The sequence below is a fragment of the Urocampus carinirostris genome, chromosome 4 (genome assembly GCF_059441175.1).
Source record: "Urocampus carinirostris isolate Australia breed hairy pipefish chromosome 4, RoL_Ucar_1.0, whole genome shotgun sequence".
In the NCBI taxonomy this organism is placed as follows: Eukaryota; Metazoa; Chordata; class Actinopteri; order Syngnathiformes; family Syngnathidae; genus Urocampus; species Urocampus carinirostris.
This window is the reverse complement of record NC_142352.1, coordinates 37,607,158-37,632,024: the sequence shown is the minus strand read 5'-3', so window position 1 is coordinate 37,632,024 and position 24,867 is coordinate 37,607,158. Positions and strand designations below refer to the sequence as shown.

The following is a 24,867-nucleotide window of genomic DNA, read 5'->3' as shown; positions in this document are numbered from 1 at the left end:
TACATTTCCACTGAGGTTGCAGACCGAATTTCAGGGGGAAGAGCATTCCACAGCACCAGGGCCTGAATGGAGAACGCTCTCGAACCTGCGGATCTCTTCTTGGCTCTTGGGATCAAAACAAAAGTAAGTAAATGTGTAAAAAAAATTCTACTATGAACAAATACACAATATCAAGAAGTCATCACAATATTTTCCCTACTTACAGACAATTATCGTCCAACGCAAATCAGGATTTTTACAGAGTGTTTGAAAGTCTTCTCTCCTATGTCTAAGTCTGTGTTTTTCTGCCGCTTTTTCCTTCCGCTTCAAACATTTAAAATGTTGAACACAAGAGGGCAAATAAGACCACTTTATATATCTTATTAACATTAGAATAAGTTGGGGAACCGCGGCAGCGCGTTGGTTGTGCGCCACAGATCTAAGGTCATGAGATCGAACCTTCCTGTGTGGAGTTTGCATGTTCTCTCTGTACTTGCGTGGGTTTCCTCCAGGCACTCCGGTTTCCAAAAACATGCATGTCATGTTAATTGGCTGGTCCAAATTGTCCCTAGGTGTGAATGAGCAAGTGAGTTGTCTGTCTGTAGTCTGCGACGGCCTGGCAACCAGTTCAGGGTGTCCCCGCCCACTCCCCGAAGATAGCTGGGATGGGCTCCAGCACCCCCGCGACCCTACTGAGGATAAGCGATGTAGATAATGGATGGATGGATAGAATAATTTGCATGATTCACTATTTTGAGAGTGTTGCGTTCCTTCAATGACATCACAGCTCTAGAAAAAACAAGCCAAAGAACTCAGAGACAACATGGAATATTTTTCAACATATTTGCATAATTGTAGGGAGAAGACTACTTATTCTTTACCTAATTGAAAAAATATATATATTTTAGAAAAACTTGAAATGAAAGGATGCAATGCTTAGTGCACCGTGTACCAAGTCAATATTCCTCACAAGTTTCCACACAAGGAGGACATTATTTTATCCCCCACCCTAATATGTCCCTTACCTCCTCCTCACATTTGGAAAAAAAACATCATGTGGCCCAGTGTTCAACAGAGAGCTAGTATATACGGATCAGCCCTCAGACTTTCGGACTCCTTTGACGGTAGCACAAGGTGTAGCAGTGTGTCTAGTCTCTGGTATGGCAGGTCTGGGCCTTCCCGTCTTGGTGGTCCTGTGCTTTTCTTTGCTCCACTGCAGCTTCGGACGGCCGCCTCGCATTAGGAAGGCCGTGTCGCCCCGAGCGACGGGTAACCATGCACAAAAATGTCAGCGGCGCTCATCTTGACCTCACATGATATTTCCTTCTTGTATGAGGAACCGCAGATGAGCACGACGTGAAGGGCCAAATTGAGAAGTTGTGGAGGGAGGTCAATTTACTCAAAGAGATGCAGGCCTTGCAGACAGGTAATAAACAACTTAACATTTTAGAGTTTGGACAAAGCGTGTTTTAAAAATGTTCTATATTTTTGATGGAGTAAATCACTTTACATCAGTTTTAAAGTCACTACATTGGCGCCCCATTGAATGTCCTAATGGTCTTGGGCCATTCTATCTGTCTGATTTGCTTTTATTCTATCAACCCTCGTGGTCCCTGAGGTCCTCTGACAGCGGTTTATGACTATTCCGAGGGTGAAGACCAAACCTATGGTGAAGCAGGATTCATCCATTATATGCCAGAAAACCCTTGATAATTTTAAGAGGAGCGTCAGGACCCACTTTTTTAAATATGGCTTTTAATTGATCATTTTTATTTAGTTTGATTTGTTTAATTTCTGACTTTTTAGTGTAACTTACATTACTTTTTACTTTATCATTTCCTCTAAAGTTGTTTTGTATTTTTATTGTTATCATTTACGTGTATCCTCATTGGTGCGGGAGGATGTCACACTTGTATAGTGTGGTTCAATGGCTGAATATCCTGAGGCCATCTGCTGCCTTCCCTATCAGTGTGGATAAACCTCCCTCAGGTCCCTTTCCTCTCAGGGTTAGTCTGTGCCTTGCCATAAATCATGTATTATATCTATGACGATCTATTTTGTTTTTATTGTAAACCAGTGCCACAGAGCACAGCATAGTATCAAGTTGTCAGACTGCCATGGCGGCAACCATAGGTAGGGATTCCATCATGTAAAAGAAATACAAATTTCTCAACCTAGAGTTTCTTATGAAAATTAACTTTGGTACGATAGTTCCGGTATTTTTGCCAGCTATTTAAATCAAAGTGGGTTTTTTTGTCACTGAATGAAAGTTTTTGTACCACTAGGTGACGTTATATATTACAGATTGTACCTTTCATAATTAATTTTGATAATAAATACATTTATTTCCCTGTACTAACTCATGCGCAGAATCGTGAGCGGTTAAAGGATAAAGAAAAGAATTATGAATTTAAAAAGAAAAAAAATGTTATTTAAAAAGTCTAAACATAAAGATTTTCAGAAATGAGAATCTTTTTTGCAATTTATTATGTTATGCCATGAAGGCTAAATTATTATTATTGTACTCTTGTTTTAGTGACAGAAAGGGTAAATAATGTAAACAATACAACCTAAAAACCTTTAACTGTAATAAAAAATACAACAGCTATTATAGAGCAAATGTCAAGAGAGTCAAACCAAAAAATCAGCAACGTAACGAAAAAGCCCTTTTAGCTCTGTTTCCATAGTGACAGTGGATTTACAGGTTTTTGCTCAGGAACAGTAACATGTTTACATTTGTGGTTGCAGCTCGTTGCTCTCAGTAGGGTGAGCTTTATTTATGTCTATGAGAAATTGTGCCTTTACCACAGTAGCATACCATTTTACCACACAAATTACACCTGACATTGTCCTTTTCTGTAGTTGAAAAAAAAGTCCACATAGCGCTGCCCTTCCTGTTTGCCTCAATCAATTTTAGCATCTGGTAAGGTTGGGTGCATCTCTTCTGCCTGTAAGGCAAGATGCAGCTGCAGGCCAGGTAGGGATAGGTGCTAAAAGTGTGCCGGCCAATCACACAAACAGGCATAAACTTAGGGAATGCAGTACTCTATACTATATATATACAGTAGAAGCGGCACTTTGAGGAAATTGGTGGAATGATGAAGTATCGATCCCAGGACAATAGTATCAATATGATCCAAGTACTGTGTATCATCATGCTCAAAATAACTTTAAACAAGGGGACAAATTGAGCAATAAAGAAAAAAAGACACAAGAAGGATAAAATAAATGAAGAAGAAAAAAAGGAAAAAGGAGAGAAAAAGAAAAAAAAAGTACAGTGGTTAACACCTTTTTCTTACACGCAAAAGGTACCCAGTTCAAGACCGGGTGGAAAAGTATGTTGGCCTGGAGAGGAAGGGGCCCCACCGGGCTGTACCGGCCCCAGATACACCACCAGAAATGGTGCCCCTATTACCCTAGTGGTTAAGGGATCCATCCAACTGAGCAAGAAAAAAACAATGTAAAAAGCTAGGACGAGGAAAGAAAAGAAAAAGAAAAACTAAAATAAGGAAAAGAGATGCTTAAAAAAGAAAAAAAACAAGATTTAAAAGGGGAAGGATAAAGTAAAAACATAAAAATAAAGAAAACCTAGCAAAGGAAAAAAGAAACAACATTTTTAAAAAATCTAAAAAAGAGAAGAAAATATGCAGGAAATAAAATAGAATAGTCTTTATTGTCATTGATACCAAACGTTCTGAAACATCATATGCAACAAGACTAGACATGGCCCTCCAGGGTAAAACATGTAATATAGAGACTTTAAAGAGAAAAGGATAAAAGACGATCAAGATGAATAGGCAAACAACAACAATAATAATAATTACAAAATAGTGCTCAAAAATTTGGCCTAAGTTTAAGAATAATGCAATTAGAAGAATAGTGCATTATAACAATAGTGCAATGAAAAAAAGAGCAATGACGTTTAGCAGAAGTGATTTCTCATCTCATCTCATTAGCTGCACCGCTTATCCTCAGTAGGGTTGCGGGGGTGCCGGAGCCCATCCCAGCAATCATCGGGCAGTGGTTGCCAGCCAATCGCAGGGCACACAGGGACAGACAACTCGCTCGCTCATTCACACCTACGGACAATTTGGACCGGCCAATCCACCTGAAATGCATGTCTTTGGAATGTGGGAGGAAACCGGAGTGCCCGGAGGAAACCCACGCAAGCATGGGAAGAACATACAAACTCCGCACAGTAAGTCCAGTAGCTGGATTTGAACCCACACAGGAGGTTCCCAGGACCTTAGAACTGTGCCGCACATGCGCTAACCACTGCGCCGCCGTGGTGCCCTGAAGTGATTTAAAAAACCCAATATAATTCACAAGGTATGTATATATATTTTTTCACAGGTTTGTGCAATAGTATATTGTTTTTCACTGTTTTATTTAACAACATAATGAGAAAAAACAAAAAAGTCACATTTCAGTGCGTTTGTTAGGGTTGCTAATGGCCCTGGGAAAAAGCTATCTTTGAATATGTTTGTCCTAGGTTTGCGGGACCTGTAGCACCCACCAAAGGGCAACTGGTCAAGGAGGCGGTGGCCGGGGCTGGAATTGTCTTTTATAATGTTAATGGATCTGCAATGTTATCGTAAGAAGGCGATGTATTCTAACCCGGGGAAAGAGCAGCTGATGATGATAAATAAAATAAGAAAAAGGCAAGAATAAAGAAGTAAAAGGCAAAAAAACAGGGAGGAAAATAAAAAAGAGAAAAAACTAAATAAATAAAAAGCAATCAGATGAAAAAAATAAAAAATAAGATCAAATACAAGAAAAGGGGGAAAGAGAGACAAAAAGAAAAACCAAAGAAGAAAAGGAGAAGAAAAAACCTTGGAAAAAAAGAAAAAAAGGATCCGCGAACAGTCTTCGGTTTAAGACCGGTTGGAAACATTTGTTGGTCTGAAGAGGGATGGGCGGCACCAGGCTGTACTCTCCCAAGACACACCTCAGGAACGGGTGCCTATAAGCTCCTAGTGGTTGATTCAAACCAAACCAATATTAGGTATGTGGAGTGCCACGTCTAATTTCGTTGCACACAATGTTCACTATGTTGTTAACCATGACAATAACACTTAATTTGAATTCTAACCTCACTAACCACCTTATTTTACACAATATTCCATATTTGTTATCATCCAAAATAAACTCTGAAATCAATTTTCTGTTCTCAGTGTGCCTCCGAGGCATCAAAGTTCACAGGAAGTGCTATCTGACGGTGGAAGAGCCCAAACACTACCACGAAGCCAACGAAGATTGCATAGCGCAAGGAGGGACGCTGGCGACCCCGCGGGACACCCTGGAGAACGACGACCTTCGAGATTATGCCAAGAGGAGTTCCCCGGGCTCCAAGGACTTCTGGATCGGTGTTGCGGACATTGTGAAAGAAGGACAATATGTTGATGTCAACAGTCAACCCGTCAGCTACCTGAACTGGGACCGTTCCAAGAAGCAGCCCACAGGAAGTAAGCGCGAGAGTTGCGTGTCTCTGTCAGTGGCCGCACACGGTAAATGGTATGACGAGGTGTGTCGCAGTTTGAAAAAGTACATTTGTGAATATGTTATTCCCTGAAGCCCGCACTCTTGATATCGGCCACTAAGGGCAGTATAACGCAACTGGTACAGACCTTTATCATACCTGTCAACCTCCACGGCTCCATGCCCTTACAAACTGTCGTATTTTCCCTTACAAAATACAAAATAATCTTACACCAAATATTTTTTTTTCAAACGTGTTTATTTATGTAGTATAACATGTTATATTGTACATGTATTTCGTTATATCATATACAGTGGAACCTCGGTTCTCGACCATAATCCGTTCCATTTCTTTCTACGAAAACCGATTTGTACGATCACCGAAGCCGTTTTTTCCCATTAAAAAAATGTTTTAATCCGTTCCGACACACTGAATGTTTATCTTGAATATTTAACGTAAAGCTAACCCAGGCTAATCGTACGTTCGCGTTAGCGTGATCTTCTCTACGAAAGATTACGCTAACATGAACGTGTAAAAATAAAAAAATCAGGTCGTTTACACGTCATTTAGCACCCGGGTCTCCACAAGTGGTGAGCGGTTAAAGAATAAAGAAAAAATTTATGAATAGGATTTCTTACCGGTCGGCAGAAGCCATGCTGTATTCCTGAAAGAAGGGAAACTCGCACACCTTCTTCATATTTTGCTATTATTTCTTTCTTAAATGCAATAGTTGTACACACTACTCCTCTTTTTTCACCTGTAGCAACTTTGCTGCTTGCACCAACCTTCTTCCGAGGCATAATTAGGGGTTAAAACACTCCCTTCACCGCTTTTGAAAAACGAAAACAGAAAAGGAGTGCGCGTTGCCGTGACAACAGTTCTTCACGAGGGGTGGGGGCAATCTACACTCGTACGCCGCTCAGCGTCGCCCCTAGCGTACCGACGTTCGAACTCTGATTTTTTTGAACGAAAAGCGAAGCTAGAATTTCTCGAAAATTTTGGTCGAGAACCGATTTGTTCGAACTGAGAGGCGTTTGAAAACCGAGGTTCGACTGTATATTGTTAATTAACATTTTGTTGGGAGATCCTGAGTTGCTCGACATGAATAAGGTTTATTATAAAAAAAGTTCAAAAATTAAGTAACTTGGACGTTCACTGTAGAAGGAAAAAATACATGCAAATATAATTAAGTAGAATAATAATTTTTCTTATTCAAATTATGAATTCATTTTCTGCATTAAATTATTGTTGGTAATATACTGATTAAAAGGATAACCACAAACCTGTCTTTTTTCATTTTATCGTTTTATACTTCCTTTTTTTCTTAACTTCTTTATACAACATAATCATTCGTAATATAATGCATCAAAGCAAGTGAGCCGTTTGGGAGCCGGCTCTCTTTAATGAGTTGAGCCGAAAAAGCCAGTTTTCTAAAAAGAGACGGACTTCCTTTCACTACATCAAACCGCTCGCTTTGTTTGCAACGAAAGAAACGATACCGGGATAGAGGCTTCCGGGGCGAACTCATTTGACTTGATTGATTTGCCGTTTCGTGATAGTCGGTGTGTACCGTATGGTACCCATAATTGACAAATTTGCGTTTTTCCGTACAGATTTTCTTATGCGTCGTACACGTCTTAAAATGCATGCTAAAAGTACTTTGTACAGCAAAACCGTACAGGTTGACAGGTATGCTTTATAAACAGGGACACAGTGGTAGGCCGTCAGGGCCTGCAAGCTCTTCTCTGCTGTCCTGGTAAATATCTGAATCATGTTATGTAATTGTATTTTGTCCATAAATACTTATTAAATCATTCCTGATTGTCTGTGTGTTTCCTTTCATGGCTTTTCCTGGTTGTATGGCTTCCAGATGTGTGCTTTCATATTTACCTAATTTAATGCCATCACCTATAGACACAGACGCCTTCCTACTTACGACCATTTGACTTAGGTAAAACTGTGCACCTTTTTCCGAGTACAGGACATTGCTTCTTTCCGCCGCTACCGGCATGTGGGGCTGTGAGGTTACCCAACATCCACCCCGAAGAAGAAATCCCGGTTCTATTTCCTGGTTTGTGTGTATACACACTGCGCTGTATCTCTAGTACGCTAAGAACTTTGACTTTTTTATTGTTTAATATCTCGTGCATCCATTCAATATGGTTGGTGTAAAGTGTAAAGAAGAGGCGAGCCATTTCCTTTGAAATGAAAATGGAATAAAAAAGCTTGATGCGATTGAGAAAATGGTCGAAACACTTTATTTTGGCCACTTTTTACCACGGAGGAGGACCTCTTGAAGCGCATCTTTCAAAAGTAAGTTGAACTGAACTTTATTTATCTTTATAGAGCACATTATTTTATGAAATGTTAATTTTTTAGTACAAAACAATACAGGTTACTTATGCACGCCTTAAACATACTTATATAAACCTTAAACATACAAAATATAGCACTGAAGTAACTTATGAAGAAATTCGACTTACGAACGATCGTCCGGAACCTATCTTGTTCGGAAGTAGGACAGCGTCTGTAACCTTTTCAGAAGTATTGTCCCTGAGTAACACTTATTCCGTTACATCTACTTGAGTGACTTTTAACCTTGTTCATTGCACAATCATGTACATTTGCACAACTCAGAACGTTTTGTTTACAAGGTACCTCTATGCACTGTATGACTTATGTGGGCACTATCTATTTATGTGTCGTACTGGCTACATGTGTGTCTAAGGGTAGTGTGTCCTAGCATTGTCACGACTGGTACATGCATGGGACCCAAATGCGTAACGTTTCACACAATGCTTTATTAAGGGATCGGGGAAGTCAGGGCGAGAGGAAAAAGACAGCGGGGATCGATACAGGAAACAGAATCAGGCAGGATACGGGTAGCCGGGACAGGAGAACGCAGCTTGGATCGGGGATCGATACAGGAAACAGGTCGGGATCAAAACGGGAGCCAGAGTCAAAAGTGCTTGCTTGCATGCACTGAGGTTCGCTGACGGACTGACCAGGAATGAACGAGAATGATGTGCCAGAAAATATGCGTGAAAGCCCCCACCCTTCCACAGTTCTGCCAACACAAATTTGATGTATTCTTATGTTTTGAAGTGACAAAGGGTGTATAGAAGTAACACATTTTTACGTTTGATTTCAACTCCCTCTATGTCGGACTGCTGGTTATTTTGTGACACTCTGTTTTTAGTTTGTTCTTTTGATTTAAAAAAAAAGGCTTTGACGCGGCTCATCAGTAAGTATAAAGCCTCTGGGAATGATTTCAGAATGATAAATTGGTAGAACGTCTCGGCAAGGTGGGACACTGGCAGAACACCGGGAGCTGCCACTTCCTTGCAGATGTGAGCAGGCCCCCTGATCTTCTCGGAGGGTCGAGAATTCTTTCTCACCATTATTTACATAAGGGGCACAACGGATGAATGAAAGAACCACATGTTGCTCCATAGCAGCAGGTTGGACACGTTCACTACCGAGAGTGCAGACGCGCTATCTAGTGGCTAAACGTGAACGTTGCCGTCGAATCAAACCCAGGACAAATACTCTACGCCAAAATGCGTTTTTCGATTTTTTTTTTCTTGAAATATCGATAAAAGGAACAACGAATGTTTCGGGCTACGGTGTTTTAAAACGCTGACTGGAGAGGTAGGCTTCAAATGTGGACGAAAGGCAAGCACGTCACGTCACGCACGCTCGCGTGACGTCAGAGGGGCTTGAACGAATTCTCGCGCAGGAGCACCTCGGCCATTTTTCTCAATAGCACTGCTGCTGCTTTGAGAGCGTAAAAGCGCTTCATAGCCCATTTAAAAAGCTTACAAGTTTGGACAAGCGTGACTCTGTTACCTACAGGCTTCGGAGAAGTCCGAAACACAAGACTCGAAGCATGCTGCCGCCGACCCGTCCACAGTTCTTTCGCTGACAGCCTCGTCCGGTGTTTGGCTTGTCTAAAGTGTCGCGCAAATGGAAATGGTGCCCAGCGAGGAGAACCAGTTCGTTTCCCAAGAGGTGAGCTTATCCCGTCCAATACCTAGCAAAGCTTCACTTCCTTACTTTATGCCGAGAATGCAAAATGTTTGCGTGCAACGTCGACACTTTAGGTGTAGTTTAGAAGCGGACTTAGCTGCTAGCCGTTAGCCACGCAACATGACTTGGACGGCCTATGGTGAGTGACATGGCTAACTAACGTTGGGCTTTAACTGCGCTGCAATGACAACGTAAGCTCTTGCAATTTAACTGACGCTTTAGAGACATTTTATTGCCCAAACTGCGAACTGCGCCGTGTACAAATCAACTACCTATTGAGTCAACTCGATATTGCCACATACTTTATTTGAACAAACTCATTAAAGACTTGTTTACTAGCTAATGTCCAGTAAAGCCAAAACATTTGCAACATTTCCATTGTAATGATCTATCATTAGATGCAGTCGATTTAAATCTAAAACGTGACGTTCTATTGATTACACTACTGTGTAGAATCAGTTTCTCATATTTTGATGTGGCTTGTTTAGGAAGGGAAGTTTCACTTATTTGTTAGCTCATTGGTCCTCAATCCCTTTGTTTCGTACTCCCCTGCGAAGTATGATTTCGGACAAGTGCGCTTTTAAAGGGACAGTGTGTAATATTTAGTGCCTCCTCGTAGTACAAAAAACATTTATCTTAATATTAAGCAACACTACATGAATTATCATACCAATGTCAATTTCTATTGAAGTCACAGGTCAAGAAATTTGTATTTCTTATACATAGTGGATCCCTACCTAAATAGTTGGCATCTTGCTGTTACGCTGTACTCATTCGGCAATGGGTTTTGTTCACATTAGACAAGTCAGTGCCATCTAGTGGTCACATATGAAACAATTGGGCTTTAAGGGTGGCAGGTGTTGTTTAAGGTGTCCTTAAAAAGTGAAAGATAAATATTTTCTCTATTAAGTATGTGTAAACAATAGCCAACTGAGTTAAGAGACTTTTTTTCCACAGCTTCTATCTGCTTTTATCTGACTTTTATTTTCATCTGTGTTCCGGCCTCAAAGCGCTTTAGGCTGGGGGAAAGGAGATGGGGGTGATAAGGGGTAATTTAACGCGCGTATTTGAGGTTTTCTTTCATTTTAGGATAAAAAATGGTGAAAGTATGAAATTGCCTGTTTCAAATGCAGTCCAAATGCCAACCCAAACCCAGAAAAAAATGAAAAAGGAAGCCTTTATTCGAACATGTCTAAGATAGACACATACATGCACGTGCAATATAAACAGTTAGACATGGGTGCAATGATGATTTCAGACAGAAGCTAGTGTCAGTAAGTAGAATATTTTGAGTATGTGTTAAAGAGGCAGTGTGTAGTATTTAGTGCCTCCTAGTGATACAAAAACTTTAATTCAGTAAAAAAAAGAAATATTAGGCAACAATACACGAACTATCAAACCAATGTTAATTTTCATTTAAAAAGATCATAGGTCGAGAAATTTGTATTTCTCTTACATAGTGGAATCCCTACCTAGAAGTCCCCGCTATGTTTGTCTGGCATCTTGCTGCTACGCAGTGGTCTTGGCACGTACAATACAGTGCCAGCTAGTGGTCAAATATTACAATTCGGGGCTTTAAAAGTTCAAATGGCCCTTATGCTTTTGTTTCCACTGTGCCTTTTTCTTTTTATCTTACTTTTATCAGAGCTGTTTTACTAGTTTTGTATTTAAATAGAAATGGTCTGTCGTTTCAAACTTTGATCTCTTTGATCTCCGGCAAAACTAACATAAAATGCGACAGAAACAAAATGAAAATAAATCCAAACAGCTTGCCAACATCATTTTTGCCGTTCCATGTATTGCGTTACTCCCCAAGCCTGCACAAAATTTAGTAATTTTATTCATATTTAGTTTCTTTTGTCTTTTATTAGCATATTTGGTATTGAAGTAATCCAAAAGTAATTGAAAGTAATCAAGTTAAAGTAACCCTACCCAACCCTGATAACAACATAGTGAATATTTTTTTCAGCGAGATTAAACGCCGCTTTCCGAGATAAACATGTAATAAAAGATGCAAATGAAAAAATAAGATGCAACAGAATTACAGAATGAATGGGCATTTTTTTGCAAGCTAGTGCATTCATTAATTACGTTGCCCTGTGTTAGCCAATGAGTGTCAGGTGAACAAGGGAGGTTTGGTTCTTTTGGGCAAATAAAATAACTTTTTTTTTTTTTAATTATTACGCATACATTTCTTTTTTTTCTCGTTTCTCCCCCCAAGATGGTTCAGCAGAATTATCAATAACAATTGCGTATCCCTAAAAGGCAAACTGTGTAATATTTATTGCCTCCTAGTGGTATAAAAAAACTTTCATTCGGTTAAAAAAAATCATTTGAATAATATACCAAAATACATGAAGTATACTAATGTTCATTTTTATAAATATTCATAGGTTGAGAAATTTGTATTTCTTTTACAGAGTGGAATCCCTACCTAATGTCGCCGCCATGTTTGCCTGTATCTTGCTGCTACATTGTGCTCATTGGCACTGGGTTTTGTCCGCATTAGACAATAAAGTGCCATTGAGTGGTCATATTATACAATGTACCTTCAAACTAGAGCGTTGTAGAGTAGCAAGACATGCACTAAGCTCTTCAGAATTTAGCCTAAGTTGACATTAAAGTTTTCCTCTACATTAGATAGATAGATAGATAGATAGATAGATACTTTGTTCATCCCCGAAGGGAAATTCACATTTCCAGCAGCATCCCTGAGCTGAGAATAATCGAGAACAATCGAAAATAACACGGGAGCTGCTGGAGTGGCTGCCATTCGTGACGGCGCCGGAAGAAAAGATTCAATTTGAATCATGTACAAACAAACAAACAATTAAACCGAGTATACAATTTTAAAACACTTTTTAGGGGACAATACAAAGTAAGCAAACTATTTAATCATTGTTCCTCAAATCTTATTACCGTATTTTCCGCACTATAGGGCGCACCGGGTTATAGGGCGCACCCCCAAAAAATAGTTTTTGGTCTTATATCTTCCATAGATAAGGCTCACCGGATTATAAGGCGCTACAATGGGAACGTCGACAAAACAGTCAGATAGTTCAGTCAAACTTATTACCCCCTTAACATTCCCAAAGCTTGCAAAGAAGCAAATACGTGTCGTAGACACGTGCGGATGCGGTGTCCGTACGATGTCACTTAAATGCGTCATTTCAAATATCATTCGGAAGGTTGAAGTCTTGGGATTCAAGAAATGCCAAACATTTCTATGTTTCTATTTTCTTTTTCGCTCACAACTTTACTGTGCATATGACAATAAACACTTGGAATTGAGTTTAATTCACTCAACTCATCACAGCAACATCAAGATCGTTCTAAAACAAGATACCGGGAAAATATAAAGCCGCATAACTCACCTAAGTTCTCACGTTCAATAATGATACGCAATCATGGTCTTCTTACAACCGTGAGTGAAGTAAATCCAGGAGAGTAGAATAATTACAAATACAGACTAATGAAACATGTTTCTTTATGCCGTACTTTAGCAAGCTTGCTACGTCATTGCTAAACTCGGCCGATTGCAGGGTTTGTTTTGGCCATCTAGCCAATCCGAGGCTCCGAATAACTTCAGCCAATAGCGATCGATTTAACGGATGATTGACACATCTTTTTCGGCCAATTGCAGGGTTTGTTTTGGCCCTCTAGCCAATCCGAGGCTCCGAATAACTTCAGCCAATAGCGATCGATTTGATGGATGATTGACACATTGGTTAGCCAATGAAACGCCGGTATATAAATCCCAGCATACACCGCGGACTTGCTACGCCATTGCTAAACTCGGCCGATTGCAGGGTTTGTTTTGGCCATCTAGCCAATCCGAGGCTCCGAATAACTTCAGCCAATAGTGATTGATTCAAATGATGATTGACACATTGGTTAGCCAATGAAACGCCGGTATATAAATCCCAGTATACACCGCGGACTACTCCACGTTCGGGGTAAAATCGAGTCGGCGGCTGTTGAGTAAGTTGCGAGACCTTGCGAATTTAATATTGAGCCATATATAAGGCGCACTGTGTTATAAGGCGCATGGTCAGCTTTTGAAAAAAATTAAGACTTTTAGGTGCGCCTTATAGTGCGGAAAATACGGTAATTAGATTACCATTGTGTTTTTCTTCAAACATGAACTCAACGTTTCCGAACTTTGAATTGGTCAATCATTTGCAAAACAAAATGCCAACAACACTGGTAAAACCAATATAATACATTTCTTTAAAAATATAAAATTTAACAGATTTTGTAGCAATATGAGCATTTTTTTCTACTTTAACTCATCCACAAAGTATCTTAGTGCTTTACTTTGGTTTCCCATATACTAAAATTGGAACAATACAGTCATCCATATTTTATCTCTGTATCAGATGTACTCTCGAAAAGAACCATACTACTCGCAAGCCATAAGTTCCCAACCTCCGCTACACTGGGATATCTCATGGTTAGATATTAGTGTCCCTTAATATGTACCCATATTTGAAAACCTGATACCTATGTGGTTCCCCTCGATCTGATGCAAATCGAATCGCTGTAGCATGATGTTATAGCAAATAGAATGCAACCAGTCAACTTGTGATCTAGCAACGTGTTCCACGTATTCGCTGGCTTGCAGTGTTGACATTTTCACTTCACATTCAAATGTATCGGTTTTGTATGTCCAAAATTGTTATGAGTTTCTTTGATTGGCACTGTTTAATAATTGAGTTAAAATTCACCAGGTAATATTTTCATCCAATTTTCTGATATTTTGTCTGACACCTTCTAACTAAATTGGTTTATTCCAAATAGGTATTCGCTTTTTGTTAACTTTTTTTTCTTTTTGATTTGATCAATTGTTTAATGCTATGTCTTTTGATATCTTTACCAGCCTTTAAATGGGGTATTCAAAAATTTATTGTCGTGTGCGTGTGTGTGTGTCCAATGTTGTCACCCAGTGATTATATCCAAGGTAAAAATAACCTTTAATCTCATAATACACTTGTGTTAGTGCACATGCAGTTGTCAGCTGTAGCTCCTTTATGGAACATGCCTTTCACATTTTGGCATAAATGCAATATTCACACACGCATGTTAGAAAGTTGTGAAAAACATACTTGAACTAGCTATGTTTTTAAACAAGACTAAAACTTGGCACCATTCGGATTTCAGATGCTTAAAGTAATTTGTTTATTTGTTCCGTTTGTATAAGGGTAATATTTGGAGTCGCAGACAAAGTCTTTTTGATGAGATGAAGAGACTTTCTAAGGTAGCAGTGTCTTGCATTTGTGTGGTGTGCAGTGGGCTCAGCATGTCGGTAAATAGTTGCATGTGTCCGCATGAGGACTATAAAAGATGGAACGTTCGATTAGGACTTTAAAATTTAACTTTCAAGACATACATTGAGAATGACCAAATCTAAAGTTCCAATTCTGTACTAGTTTCAAGACGGTAATTTTTATCCTAACGAAGAAAGGACACCCCTGACATGCTTCATCTACAGAACCATCAGTCTCATTAGCCATGCTAAAGGTCCTACTGAACAGACAGAACCCACATGATGAAAATACCCTAGCCAAGGAACAGGTCGATCTGAAGGAGGGAGGGAGCACCTCAGAACAGATTTCAATTCGTAAATCCTATGTGAGAAGTTTGAACAAAACCAGAGAAACCTCTCTAATGTCTTCAAGTAGGCCTTTGATGCAACAAAACTGTTATTTCGTTTTCTGTGTTAAACAAAGATATAAACTGTAAAGCGCACACATTTTGCATTCAGACTGTCCTAATTTTCAGATTGATAGAAATCGTGCAGTAAAGAACTGTTTTTACAATTGACACCATACTACCATAAAAAGCTTGAACAGAGAAGAGAAAAAAAAATCATCTTAAAGATTCGACACCATACCCATTTTGAACTACAGTAGTGTGGAAATCGAGTCTGCAGAGATTAGGTTTTTGCATGTCACCTGTCGTTTCTAATTTACAACATTTGCAGTGTTTCCTGTAAAGACAGTTTTTTTGAGGCTTCCACATTCCCACGTGTGCCATCTTCATCCTAGTCAAGCGTTGGCTAACAGTTTGCTGACGAATGTTGTCTCATGCGCAATATGACGACATCACCTTCCAGTAGTTTTCTCTCTTGTTTGACTTGCTTGCATAAGATGGCGAGAGCTCAACAGTTTCCCTCACATTTCAAACATGGCTTCCTTATTCATTGAAAGTCCCCAAATTATAACCCCACATTTTTAATCAGTGTATTTACATGTCTAATTGAATTTTTTTTAATTGCGTAAGTAGTTTCATAACGTAAACAAAATTGATTTTGTGACGTGAAGTTTTCATATTGTGAGAATACTTACCTCTGCCAAATAAGTTTAACAACTTTGTTGAGTGTTTTAATGTGTGAATGCATGTCCTCGTGCTTATCAGTCGGTTCCTCTGTTAATTAGTCATAAGTAAAACTTTGTATACTACTACCACAGTGACCATTGTGGCTGTCATGTGAAAAATAAACTCTACGAAATGTTCTTTTGTTTGTTCATTATCAAAATTTTATCAATGGTATATTAGATAATTATTTCTAGAGGTATTTTTTCTTGTCATGGTTTGATGTTCTGTTGCTTTAAAGGTGGGGTGCGTCATTAGACGGGTCTCAAAAAGGTTGAAAGTAAAATATTTTCTCGATTAAGTATGCGTTAATAATGCCCAACTGAGTTCAGAGAACCTTTATTAAAAACAATTCTCAGCGCGCCTATCTGCTTTTATCTTACTTTTAGCACCGCTGTTCTGGGACTTGCAACACATTAGGAAGCCGGAGAGAAAGGGTGTAGAGTGCTTTCATACTTGTTCCCAGGTTTTTTGTTGTCCTGTAGCCTGAAAATGGTAAAAGTAAGAAAAGTCCTGTTTCAAATACAGTTCAAACGCCAACCTCCAAAAAGATGAAAAATAAGGGTTTATTGATACCTGAGGAATTGCTGACTGAGGCTGTGTCCAAAACTTAAAGCCAGGAGATGGCTGCAGAGAGTAGCAACATTTCAGGTTGCGGACGCCTCCTTTAATTAGATTTTATTTTTTCTTGGTCTTTGTCATAATTTTAACCAGTAGAGATTTATACACAGAATGTGGTATTTTACCTATGACACTATAATAATCTGTCTATATCATCAGGAACCACAGAAATCTCAAAAAGCAAGGAGACTGGGTTGGAAGTTAAACTTCAAAACTGACATTTGTCCTTTCCCTCAGTGCTAAGGACTCATTTATATCTATCTTGAAAGCGTGTTGCTTGTTTTTCCAGAAATGTCACTCAACCTTCATTAAGTAGGTTGGATCTGTAACACGGCATGACGTGAGGTGTGTTCTGACTCCAATTGGATGAGCATTTCACAATAAATCAAGTTCAGTCTTTTGCCAGCTTTTGAGTGAGGTTAAAAACTTTGAGTAGTTTGGCTAACCATCTTGCTATTGTCTTTGGTTTCAGATCCAAAAAGCTGCAGAAGAGCCCAGAGTGCTGTGTATAATCCAAGATATCACCTGTACTAGGACTGTCAACGAGAGATTAACCTTTAACGTGCCAGCGTCCACCTCCATTGCCAAACTCTACAAAGATGTTGCCCAAAAAGCTGGATATGTCAACGGCTCATTTGAACTCGCCTGGGGAAACACACAAGACATGGTTGGAAAATTATGCTAACTATACACCATGCCATGAAAATAGATTCAATAGTTTGACAAGTCCAACGTTTAAAACTCCCCATGAGAGTTTACACAGTTCAGCTATATCCACTCCCTTGAGGCGGCGCTCTATCTGAGATTGAGAGAGGCTAATAAAGAAAATCTCTCATGGCCTGAGAGTTTGATTCGGTCGCAGATTTGTACATACCATTATTAACTTGCATAAAGTAAGCACACTGCAGGAGTTGAATATATTTGCTGATGTTGAATAATGTTAAAGGGCAGTTTGCGCTTTTTGTTTTACGTACTGACTGGCCCCTTTACTTAAAGAAGCCTGAGCTAATCCTGCTGTTGACCCAAGCCAAAGCCTAGGTGCTGTGCCTGTTATCGCATCGATTAGGTCAGTGGATTAAGCTGTGCTATGCTTCCACTGCATTTCGGTCTGCTTGCTCATCCTGCAAAGCCATCAGCAGAATATGTGCATATTGCCATAAACCTGTAATACTTCTTTCTACACCTGTACTCATACATGTTGGAAAATTTAAACGCAATTTCAGTGGAATGTATGTTTTCCTTTGAGAAAATTTATAGGCTGTTGAGTTTACAACTGTCCGGAGTTTACAACTGTCCGGATTCTGATTCGGTGTAAATTTAGAGGTTACCACAAGCATGTTTCAATTCAATTTGTACACTGACACTATGGCAAATGTAACCTAAACCTTTGACCTCATGTAGAAATATGCTACATGTATTATATAAGACTGATTTTGTTTTGTTCCTTTGTACATTCAGACACCCCTGGAGCACAGCGCGGAAGTGTCCCTTCTGGATTTAGGTTTTCAGCCTGGCGGAAAGAAGAATTTTCTTCAGCTAACAGACAAAGATGGTGAACAACCACATGTTGCTTCAGTAAGTGGTTGTATTTATATTTCGACAAGTTTTTTCTTGCCACTTTATTTTGTTGGAAAGTGTGATAAGCTCAGACTGAATAAGAATTTGCATGTAGCGTTGCTTTTTCAGGGCCATTGTATTGGCTTTGCTTGCAACAAAAAACAATCGGGGTTAGCCGTATTTTTTCAAACAGAAGAAATGAAAATTGCAAAATGCTGGTCAAATCTGGTGACTCAAAAACAATGGAAATTTTCCAATAGTCTCGAATTACTCTGTTCTCGTCTGATCGACTCAACTGGTAAGACGAGAGGTGTACAACGTGATGCAACCATCATGCGTCGTGTTTACCCTACAAGATTGTGGGGCAATGTTTGCGACAGTGGATTAGGTTTGTGTTTAGAAATTAATTTTGGGGAAAGCTTTGTGGATTTATATTTTTACTTATTACACAATTGTGATGTGCCAAAAATGGTTTTTGGGCTCCCAAGTGCGAGTCATTTTATTTGGAACTAATACTGAGTCCCTATTTTAAATATGTGATTAAAACAATGTGAGGGTAGAAATGAATTCTAGTTGATCCCTTATTCGTTATTAATTATTATTTCTCTATAAACACTACTCCACATCAGTTTTGTAATCAAGAATACAGGACTGTCCCTGAAAAAAATATTATTTGTAATGCAATTAAAAATAAGCTAATGTCAAACATTCTTGATTCATTAAACAATAACAAATATTGCAATCCTTATATCATTCTAAAATTGCTGTTTTGGGCTTTCAGCTTAAGAACTCAAAATCCCTATGTCAAAATTGTACTATATACAGAGATGAAATTTAAAAAAAAGATTTATAACAGCAAAACAAAATCAAACATTTGAAAATGACCTTTAATGCACCCAGTACTTGGTTGGGAATCCCTTTTGCATGGATTATTGCATTAATGTGGCATGGAAGCAATAATACGCCTTTAGCGTTGCTAAGATATTGTGATTGTCCAGGATGCTTCAATAGCGGCCTTTAGCTCATTTCCAATGTTGGGTCTCGTATCTTTTAGCCCATCAAAATACTCATATACCAATACAAATCTTTGATGAAGTTAAGGTCAGCAGAATTGGCAAACCAACCAAGGATGGTAATACTATGGCCAGTACACCAATTACTGTTGGTTTTGGCACTGCGGGCAGGTGTCGGATCATGTGGGAAAATGGAATCATCCTATCCATTGAGCTTTTAAGCAGACAGAAGCATATTTTGCTCGAAAACGGGGTCACCAAACCTTTTAAAGCTGAGAGGTACTTTTGGTTACTGATTCACAGGGAGGACAACCAGTTTGATATACATTTCTAAACTGTCAACTTATCATGTTGTTACCATTTTACCTAGCCATCTCATCACAGTGCAGGCGGGGCGGGACAAACACGGCAACCGAATGAGAGTGCGTGCTTTAGCAGGAGAGGGGCTGAGGGGCTGACGGACAGCGATACGTACCACTAATACACACCATGGCGTTTGCGATCATTTAGATAATTAGAAATCGAAACGTTATGTTGATAACCTTGGATTTTGAAAATCTATATTTTTTTAATAATAGAAGATTATGAGACTCAGGCGGGACCAATTAAACCCTGGTGGCTCGCTAGAATCTTATTTCTGGGAAGCACTGAACAGTACATCAACACCAACAGCTGCTATGGCTCTCTAAACCATTACTGACTCTGAGAACTTCACACTGGATTTCAAGCAACTTTAATTTTCTCCTTCATCCTTTTCTCCAGACTAATAATTTTGGATGAAGTGCTAATAAAGGCTTGAGATAATTTGAAATGAAAATGAAATGAAAGAAATGAGATAATTTGTATTTCTCAACAAGTCTGCTTAGACACACCTGCTGTGGTGGCTACGCTTTGCCACTGCATTTCTTCTTTCCTCGAGATTAACGGCAGCTGTTATTAGTTTGTATGGCATTGTCCTATGAAATGTCATTACCCCCTACTAGTCGTGCCCAAGAGGGCAGGTTAAGGCTACACCCAAACTAAGAAAAAATTAAAGTAGCCCAAGCTAAATATTTTCAACTCACACCTATATGGGGAGAGATTTGTCTCTAAAACAAAAATATTTGCGATTTACTCAAGGTCTAAATATCATATGTCTTGATAAATGCACACTCAAGATTAAAAATCCCATATGTTTGTATAGTATGTATATACCAAAGCTAAGAACACACTCTCATTCTTGCACTCTAGAGTCTTTCTGGGAGATTTATAGCTCAACCCAACCAATGTGTCACAGCACCTGTCCTTGGGAGTCATTAGGTGGCCAAACCCTTCAATTCCAACCCCTAATGCCGAGCGCCAAGCAGGGAGGCAACAGGTACCATTGTTGTAAGTCTTCGGTATGATTTGGCCGAGGCTCGAACCAGCGACCTCCCATTTTTGAGGCGGGCGCCCTGCCCCCAAGGCCACCAAGCCCAAAATGCATATGTAAACGACAGATATATTTGTCGCTCTGCAAAATACACGATTTACAGTGGAATTCTTCTCACTACTGGAAAAAAAACTTTTAAAAAACCTTACGGAATGCTATGATTTGGCCATAAAAAATGTTGTTTTGAATTGCCGTGCAAAAAAAGTCTACACCAATATTCTAATGTTCTGAGATCCACTTTATAAAAGGTATACTGTATGTATCCTCAAAACTGAAAGGAGACATTTCAGATACCTATCGGAACCGCAACCACGTGATCCGGTCAGATTTAAGGTCATGTGATTTGATCATCTCTCCTACAAATTGTAATAATTTGTTTTCTTACTTACGTCAAGGGTGAGTCTGGAGCCACAGATAGCAGTGAGCTGGATGATAGCTCTCAGGATAGATTCATTGGGCCTCTGCCCAGAGACGGTACAGTTGGCTGCACTGGTGACTGCACCAGCCCTTCATACTCTTATACTTCCATCCTCAATAAATCTGATACAGGTGAAGCTTTAAAATGTGTACATTTTATGGCGTACCTCAGGTGTCAGTCTTCAGTGCGCTTTCTCCTCTACTCTAGGTTATGTAGGTTTGGTCAACCAAGCAATGACCTGCTATTTGAACAGTCTACTACAAACTCTTTTCATGACTCCGGAGTTCAGAAATGCGCTTTACAAGTAAGTCGAGCTCTGTATGTGATTTGGTTGTATAATTTGAAGTTTTTCTCGTATATTAAGCTTGGATTTTAATTTTTACCTTAGCTTCAAACTGAAAACAACTTGTTAGAAAGTGCTAAATAGATAATTGTGTGTCACAGTCAAAGCTATAAAGCTGGAATTCAAAGGTTAATGGTATGAAGATGCTTTAACTCAGTTTTAAAGTTTTAAAGCTTTAAAGGGACAGTGTGTATTATTTAGTGGCTCCAGATGCTAAAAAACTTAATTTGAACAAACAAAACAATATTGATTTAAATGATGAGCAAAATTATATGAACAATCACGTAAGCATGCATTTTCTTTTATGCTTGGTTTTCACGGAAATAGCATTTATTTGACAAAAGCTGATTCGCACCTAGACGGAGCTGACATCTTGCTGCCAAGGTTACCCTCTTTTTTTTTTTTCTTTGTTTCTTTTGCACATGATTTAAAATGATAATGTTCCACTGTAAGATAATTTTTGCTCATTGTAAGAATATTTTTTGTTCTTTTTCTCTTTTTTTCTTTTTTCCCCATTTTCTTTTCTATTTCCCCTTTCTTTGTCTTTTTATTATTTTTCATCCTTTTATATTTTTAGTTTTTCTCCCTTTTCCTTTCGTTCTTTAGGGTTTTCATTCCATTTTTCTTTTTACCCTTTTTTCTTTCGATTTTCTTTGTGAAATTTTGGCAAAAAAATGAGTGAAAATAATGTTGTTTTGGGCACTTTGAGACATCCTTAGTTTGTATATTTGTTTGTGCTTTTTTATCACGCTTTTCTAGATGCACATACTACAGAGACGTCTAGTGTTAAAATGTTGCACACTGTACCTTTAAGAGATTTAGTTGAACCCTGCTTTAAATTGGAGTTTAAGGTTTAACTTTTTTTGAACCAATATATCATAATTTTTACTACAATACCAGAGTCAAAGCCATATAATTTTCTTTTAGTTCATAAATCAACTGCAACTCTGTCCTATTTCTTCAGTTGGGAGTTTGAAGAATCTGAAGAGGACCCAGTCACGAGCATCCCCTACCAGCTGCAAAGACTCTTTGTTCTTTTGCAGACAAGTAAGAAACGTGCTATTGAGACCACCGATGTGACACGAAGTTTTGGATGGGACAGTAGTGAAGGTAAATATTTTGTTCCTGACCATAGGAATTATTTTGTTTGTGAGGAAGTACCACATGTGAATAATACACAACCCTTTTTTATATATAATTTCAGCTTGGCAACAACATGATGTGCAAGAACTTTGCAGGGTCATGTTTGATGCCCTGGAGCAAAAGTGGAAGCAGACAGAACAGGTGGGAGGAAAATCATAAACACAAAATTGGTCCCATTTTAGGAAGAAAAAAAGGCTTTTTGTGAGAAAAAGAAATTACCAGGAGGGTTTTGCAGTTTTAAACTTAAACACTTGGGCCTCTGTCTTTGCACACCACATGGTTGCTTGCACATGACACAAACAAACATGTGGTTGCCTATCATTTAAAATAATCCACCTTACTTACTATATTTTATGTGGGAAATTCATTTATTGCTTGACAGGACATTCCTCAATCAAAGATACAATAGATCCAATACAAAGAAACCCATACTGTTGTATAATCTGGTAAATTTGTATTAATGTCTGTCACTAGGTATGATAATAATTTTTTTTCAATGTCTAATGTTAATAACAGAGTCTGTATGAGGAAGAAACTAAATATTCAAACTTTGGCAGCCTGCAAGGATGTTTTTTTTGGCTAATAAAAGGTTTATTGTAATGCCAAATGTGTTTTCTGTTGAAAACCCCCAAAGTTCTTGTGCCATAAGGTGCTAGTACAAATTAATTTCTTCCTTGCAGTCACAATCAATGTTCCCTCTATGCTGCGTGCATACACAAATTGAAAGTCGAACTAGTGTTGCTGGAATTTCAGCAGAATGTGACTTGATTTGACGTCAGGGTTTTGACATGTTTGATAATCAATTGGGTTTCACACCCAGGATTTATGTTGCTCACTGTTATGACAAGCAATGCTCACAGACTTTGTTTGAACGCTCAGATCTGTGGAAGATTAGAGGGAACATTGGTCAAAATGCAGATTTTTAATGATCCTTTATGTCCCCGGTCAGCTCCTAACACAGGCTCTTTAGTACCACCAATTGCTTCCTAACAAAATCCCCACACCTGCCCCTTTATGTTAGTTATCCACTATGAACACTCACAAAAATGAGATGGATGCTCTTTCATCCATGTTTTTTCATTACTATATGGTCATTGAATCTGAGATTTATTTCAAGTTTCTATTTCTCAAATTGTTACTGTATCTTTCTGCAATTTGTATTATCCATGTGAGTCAACTTAATTAAGGGCTGAATGCATTCCTCTCTCAAGGCTGACTTGATCAACCAGCTGTACCAGGGGAAGCTCAAAGATTACGTCCGCTGTCTGGAGTGCGGCTATGAGAGTTGGAGGATTGATACTTATCTGGATATTCCTCTTGTTATAAGGCCATTTGGGGCAAGTCAGGCCTATGGCAGTGTGGTATGCTTTACTCTCACTTTTATTTATTCTAGTCACTGGACAATGTTTAGAATAAAATGTCAATCGGGGTGTCTTAGGAGGAGGCATTGCAGGCATTTATTCAGCCGGAAACTCTAGATGGGCCCAACCAATACTTCTGCGAACGATGCAAAAAGAAATGTGATGCCAGGAAGGTGAGTGCACTCTGAATGAGTTTGCACAAATTGTATGCAGATTGCAGACGGACCCGTCTAAGAATTTTTTTATTCCTATTATCTCCCCATTTGGTGCAGGGTTTGAGGTTCCTTCACTTTCCATACCTGCTGACGTTGCAGCTGAAGCGATTTGACTTTGATTATAGCACTATGCATCGCATCAAACTCAATGACAGCATGACGTTCCCTGAGGAACTTGACATGAGTCCATTTATGGATGTGGAGGATGAGGTGAGCAAACTCTATTTTAACAAGCAGGGATTTTTTTTATATCTGTCTTGATTGAACTTTGTATTGTTTTCTGCTTGAATTGAATCTAAAGAAGTCCCCTCAGACTGAAAGTTGCACAGACAGTGGAGCAGAAAATGAAGGCAGTTGCCACAGTGACCAAATGAGCAATGATTTCTCCACCGATGATTGTGTGGATGAGGGCATATGCTTGGACAACACTGGCAGCGGAGAGAGGGTCTTGAAGCCAAAGGTATTTGTTTAATGTATTTAAAAGGCCGTTGGAAAGTGTGCTCAATGCAATTGGGACAACTCGGCATGTTATATATATATATATATATATATATATATATTAAACATTTTAATGTTTGTGTGTGTATCTTTTTTGATGTATTAGTGAAAAACTAATCCGAATACAGTTGCTGGTACTTAAGATGAAGTATTCACTGATACTGATTTCAATCTTTTTTTCCCTCTCATTTTTAATTTGTTTTTTAGGCTTTTTTTCCATACATGCTTGAAATAAATCTTAAACTTAGTTGATACGTCTTTGTATTACTACTGCTTTCTTAGCCAGTTATATAAAATTTGGGCATCCCTTATAATTTTCAAGATTTTTCTTTATAAATCATTGGTTTTTTGGATCAACAATTTCAATTAAATATATCATAGAAGACAAACACAGTGATATCTAAAAAGTGAAATGAAGTTCATAA

The 24,867-nt window shown here is 38.8% G+C and overlaps 2 protein-coding genes across 4 annotated transcripts in view; both read left to right on the top strand.

Annotated features, from left to right (window-relative positions):
- The first annotated feature begins 1,108 nt into the window (after nt 1–1,108).
- Nucleotides 1,109–6,810, top strand: clec3a (C-type lectin domain family 3, member A). Of its 2 annotated transcripts, none has more exons than XM_088333266.1 (3): nt 1,109–1,248; nt 1,316–1,405; nt 5,154–6,810. In XM_088333266.1, exons 1-3 carry the CDS (start codon nt 1,140–1,142, stop codon nt 5,549–5,551), a joined length of 597 nt encoding a protein of 198 aa, XP_088189392.1. In that variant the 5' UTR covers nt 1,109–1,139; the 3' UTR covers nt 5,552–6,810. The 2 variants fall into 2 exon arrangements, with proteins under 2 accessions (XP_088189392.1, XP_088189393.1); XM_088333267.1 differs by having other exon boundaries at nt 1,117–1,248; nt 1,325–1,405.
- Nucleotides 6,811–9,155: 2,345 nt separating this feature from the next.
- The window catches only part of usp47 (ubiquitin specific peptidase 47), a 38,275-nt gene continuing 22,563 nt past the window's right edge, over nt 9,156–24,867 (top strand). The window contains exons 1-11 of one of the 2 annotated variants that reach the window (XM_088334450.1): nt 9,156–9,469; nt 16,956–17,150; nt 17,942–18,058; nt 20,860–21,013; nt 21,090–21,186; nt 22,190–22,335; nt 22,430–22,509; nt 23,580–23,729; nt 23,807–23,902; nt 24,002–24,154; nt 24,249–24,404. In XM_088334450.1, coding sequence (XP_088190576.1) covers nt 9,425–9,469; nt 16,956–17,150; nt 17,942–18,058; nt 20,860–21,013; nt 21,090–21,186; nt 22,190–22,335; nt 22,430–22,509; nt 23,580–23,729; nt 23,807–23,902; nt 24,002–24,154; nt 24,249–24,404 — 1,389 coding nt within the window. In that variant the 5' untranslated portion in view covers nt 9,156–9,424. Of the gene's footprint in view, nt 9,470–16,955; nt 17,151–17,941; nt 18,059–20,859; nt 21,014–21,089; nt 21,187–22,189; nt 22,336–22,429; nt 22,510–23,579; nt 23,730–23,806; nt 23,903–24,001; nt 24,155–24,245; nt 24,405–24,867 lie in introns of both variants that reach the window. The other variant, XM_088334449.1, reaches the window with a different exon arrangement.

Bases quoted from the DNA above. Each gene is read 5' to 3' on its own strand.
- clec3a (XM_088333266.1), top strand. From the start codon at position 1,140: ATGGCAGGTCTGGGCCTTCCCGTCTTGGTGGTCCTGTGCTTTTCTTTG. The intron at 1,249-1,315 runs GTAACCATGCAC...TTCTTGTATGAG, and splicing joins CGTGTCGCCCCGAGCGACGG to GAACCGCAGATGAGCACGAC. The intron at 1,406-5,153 runs GTAATAAACAAC...TTCTGTTCTCAG, and splicing joins GATGCAGGCCTTGCAGACAG to TGTGCCTCCGAGGCATCAAA.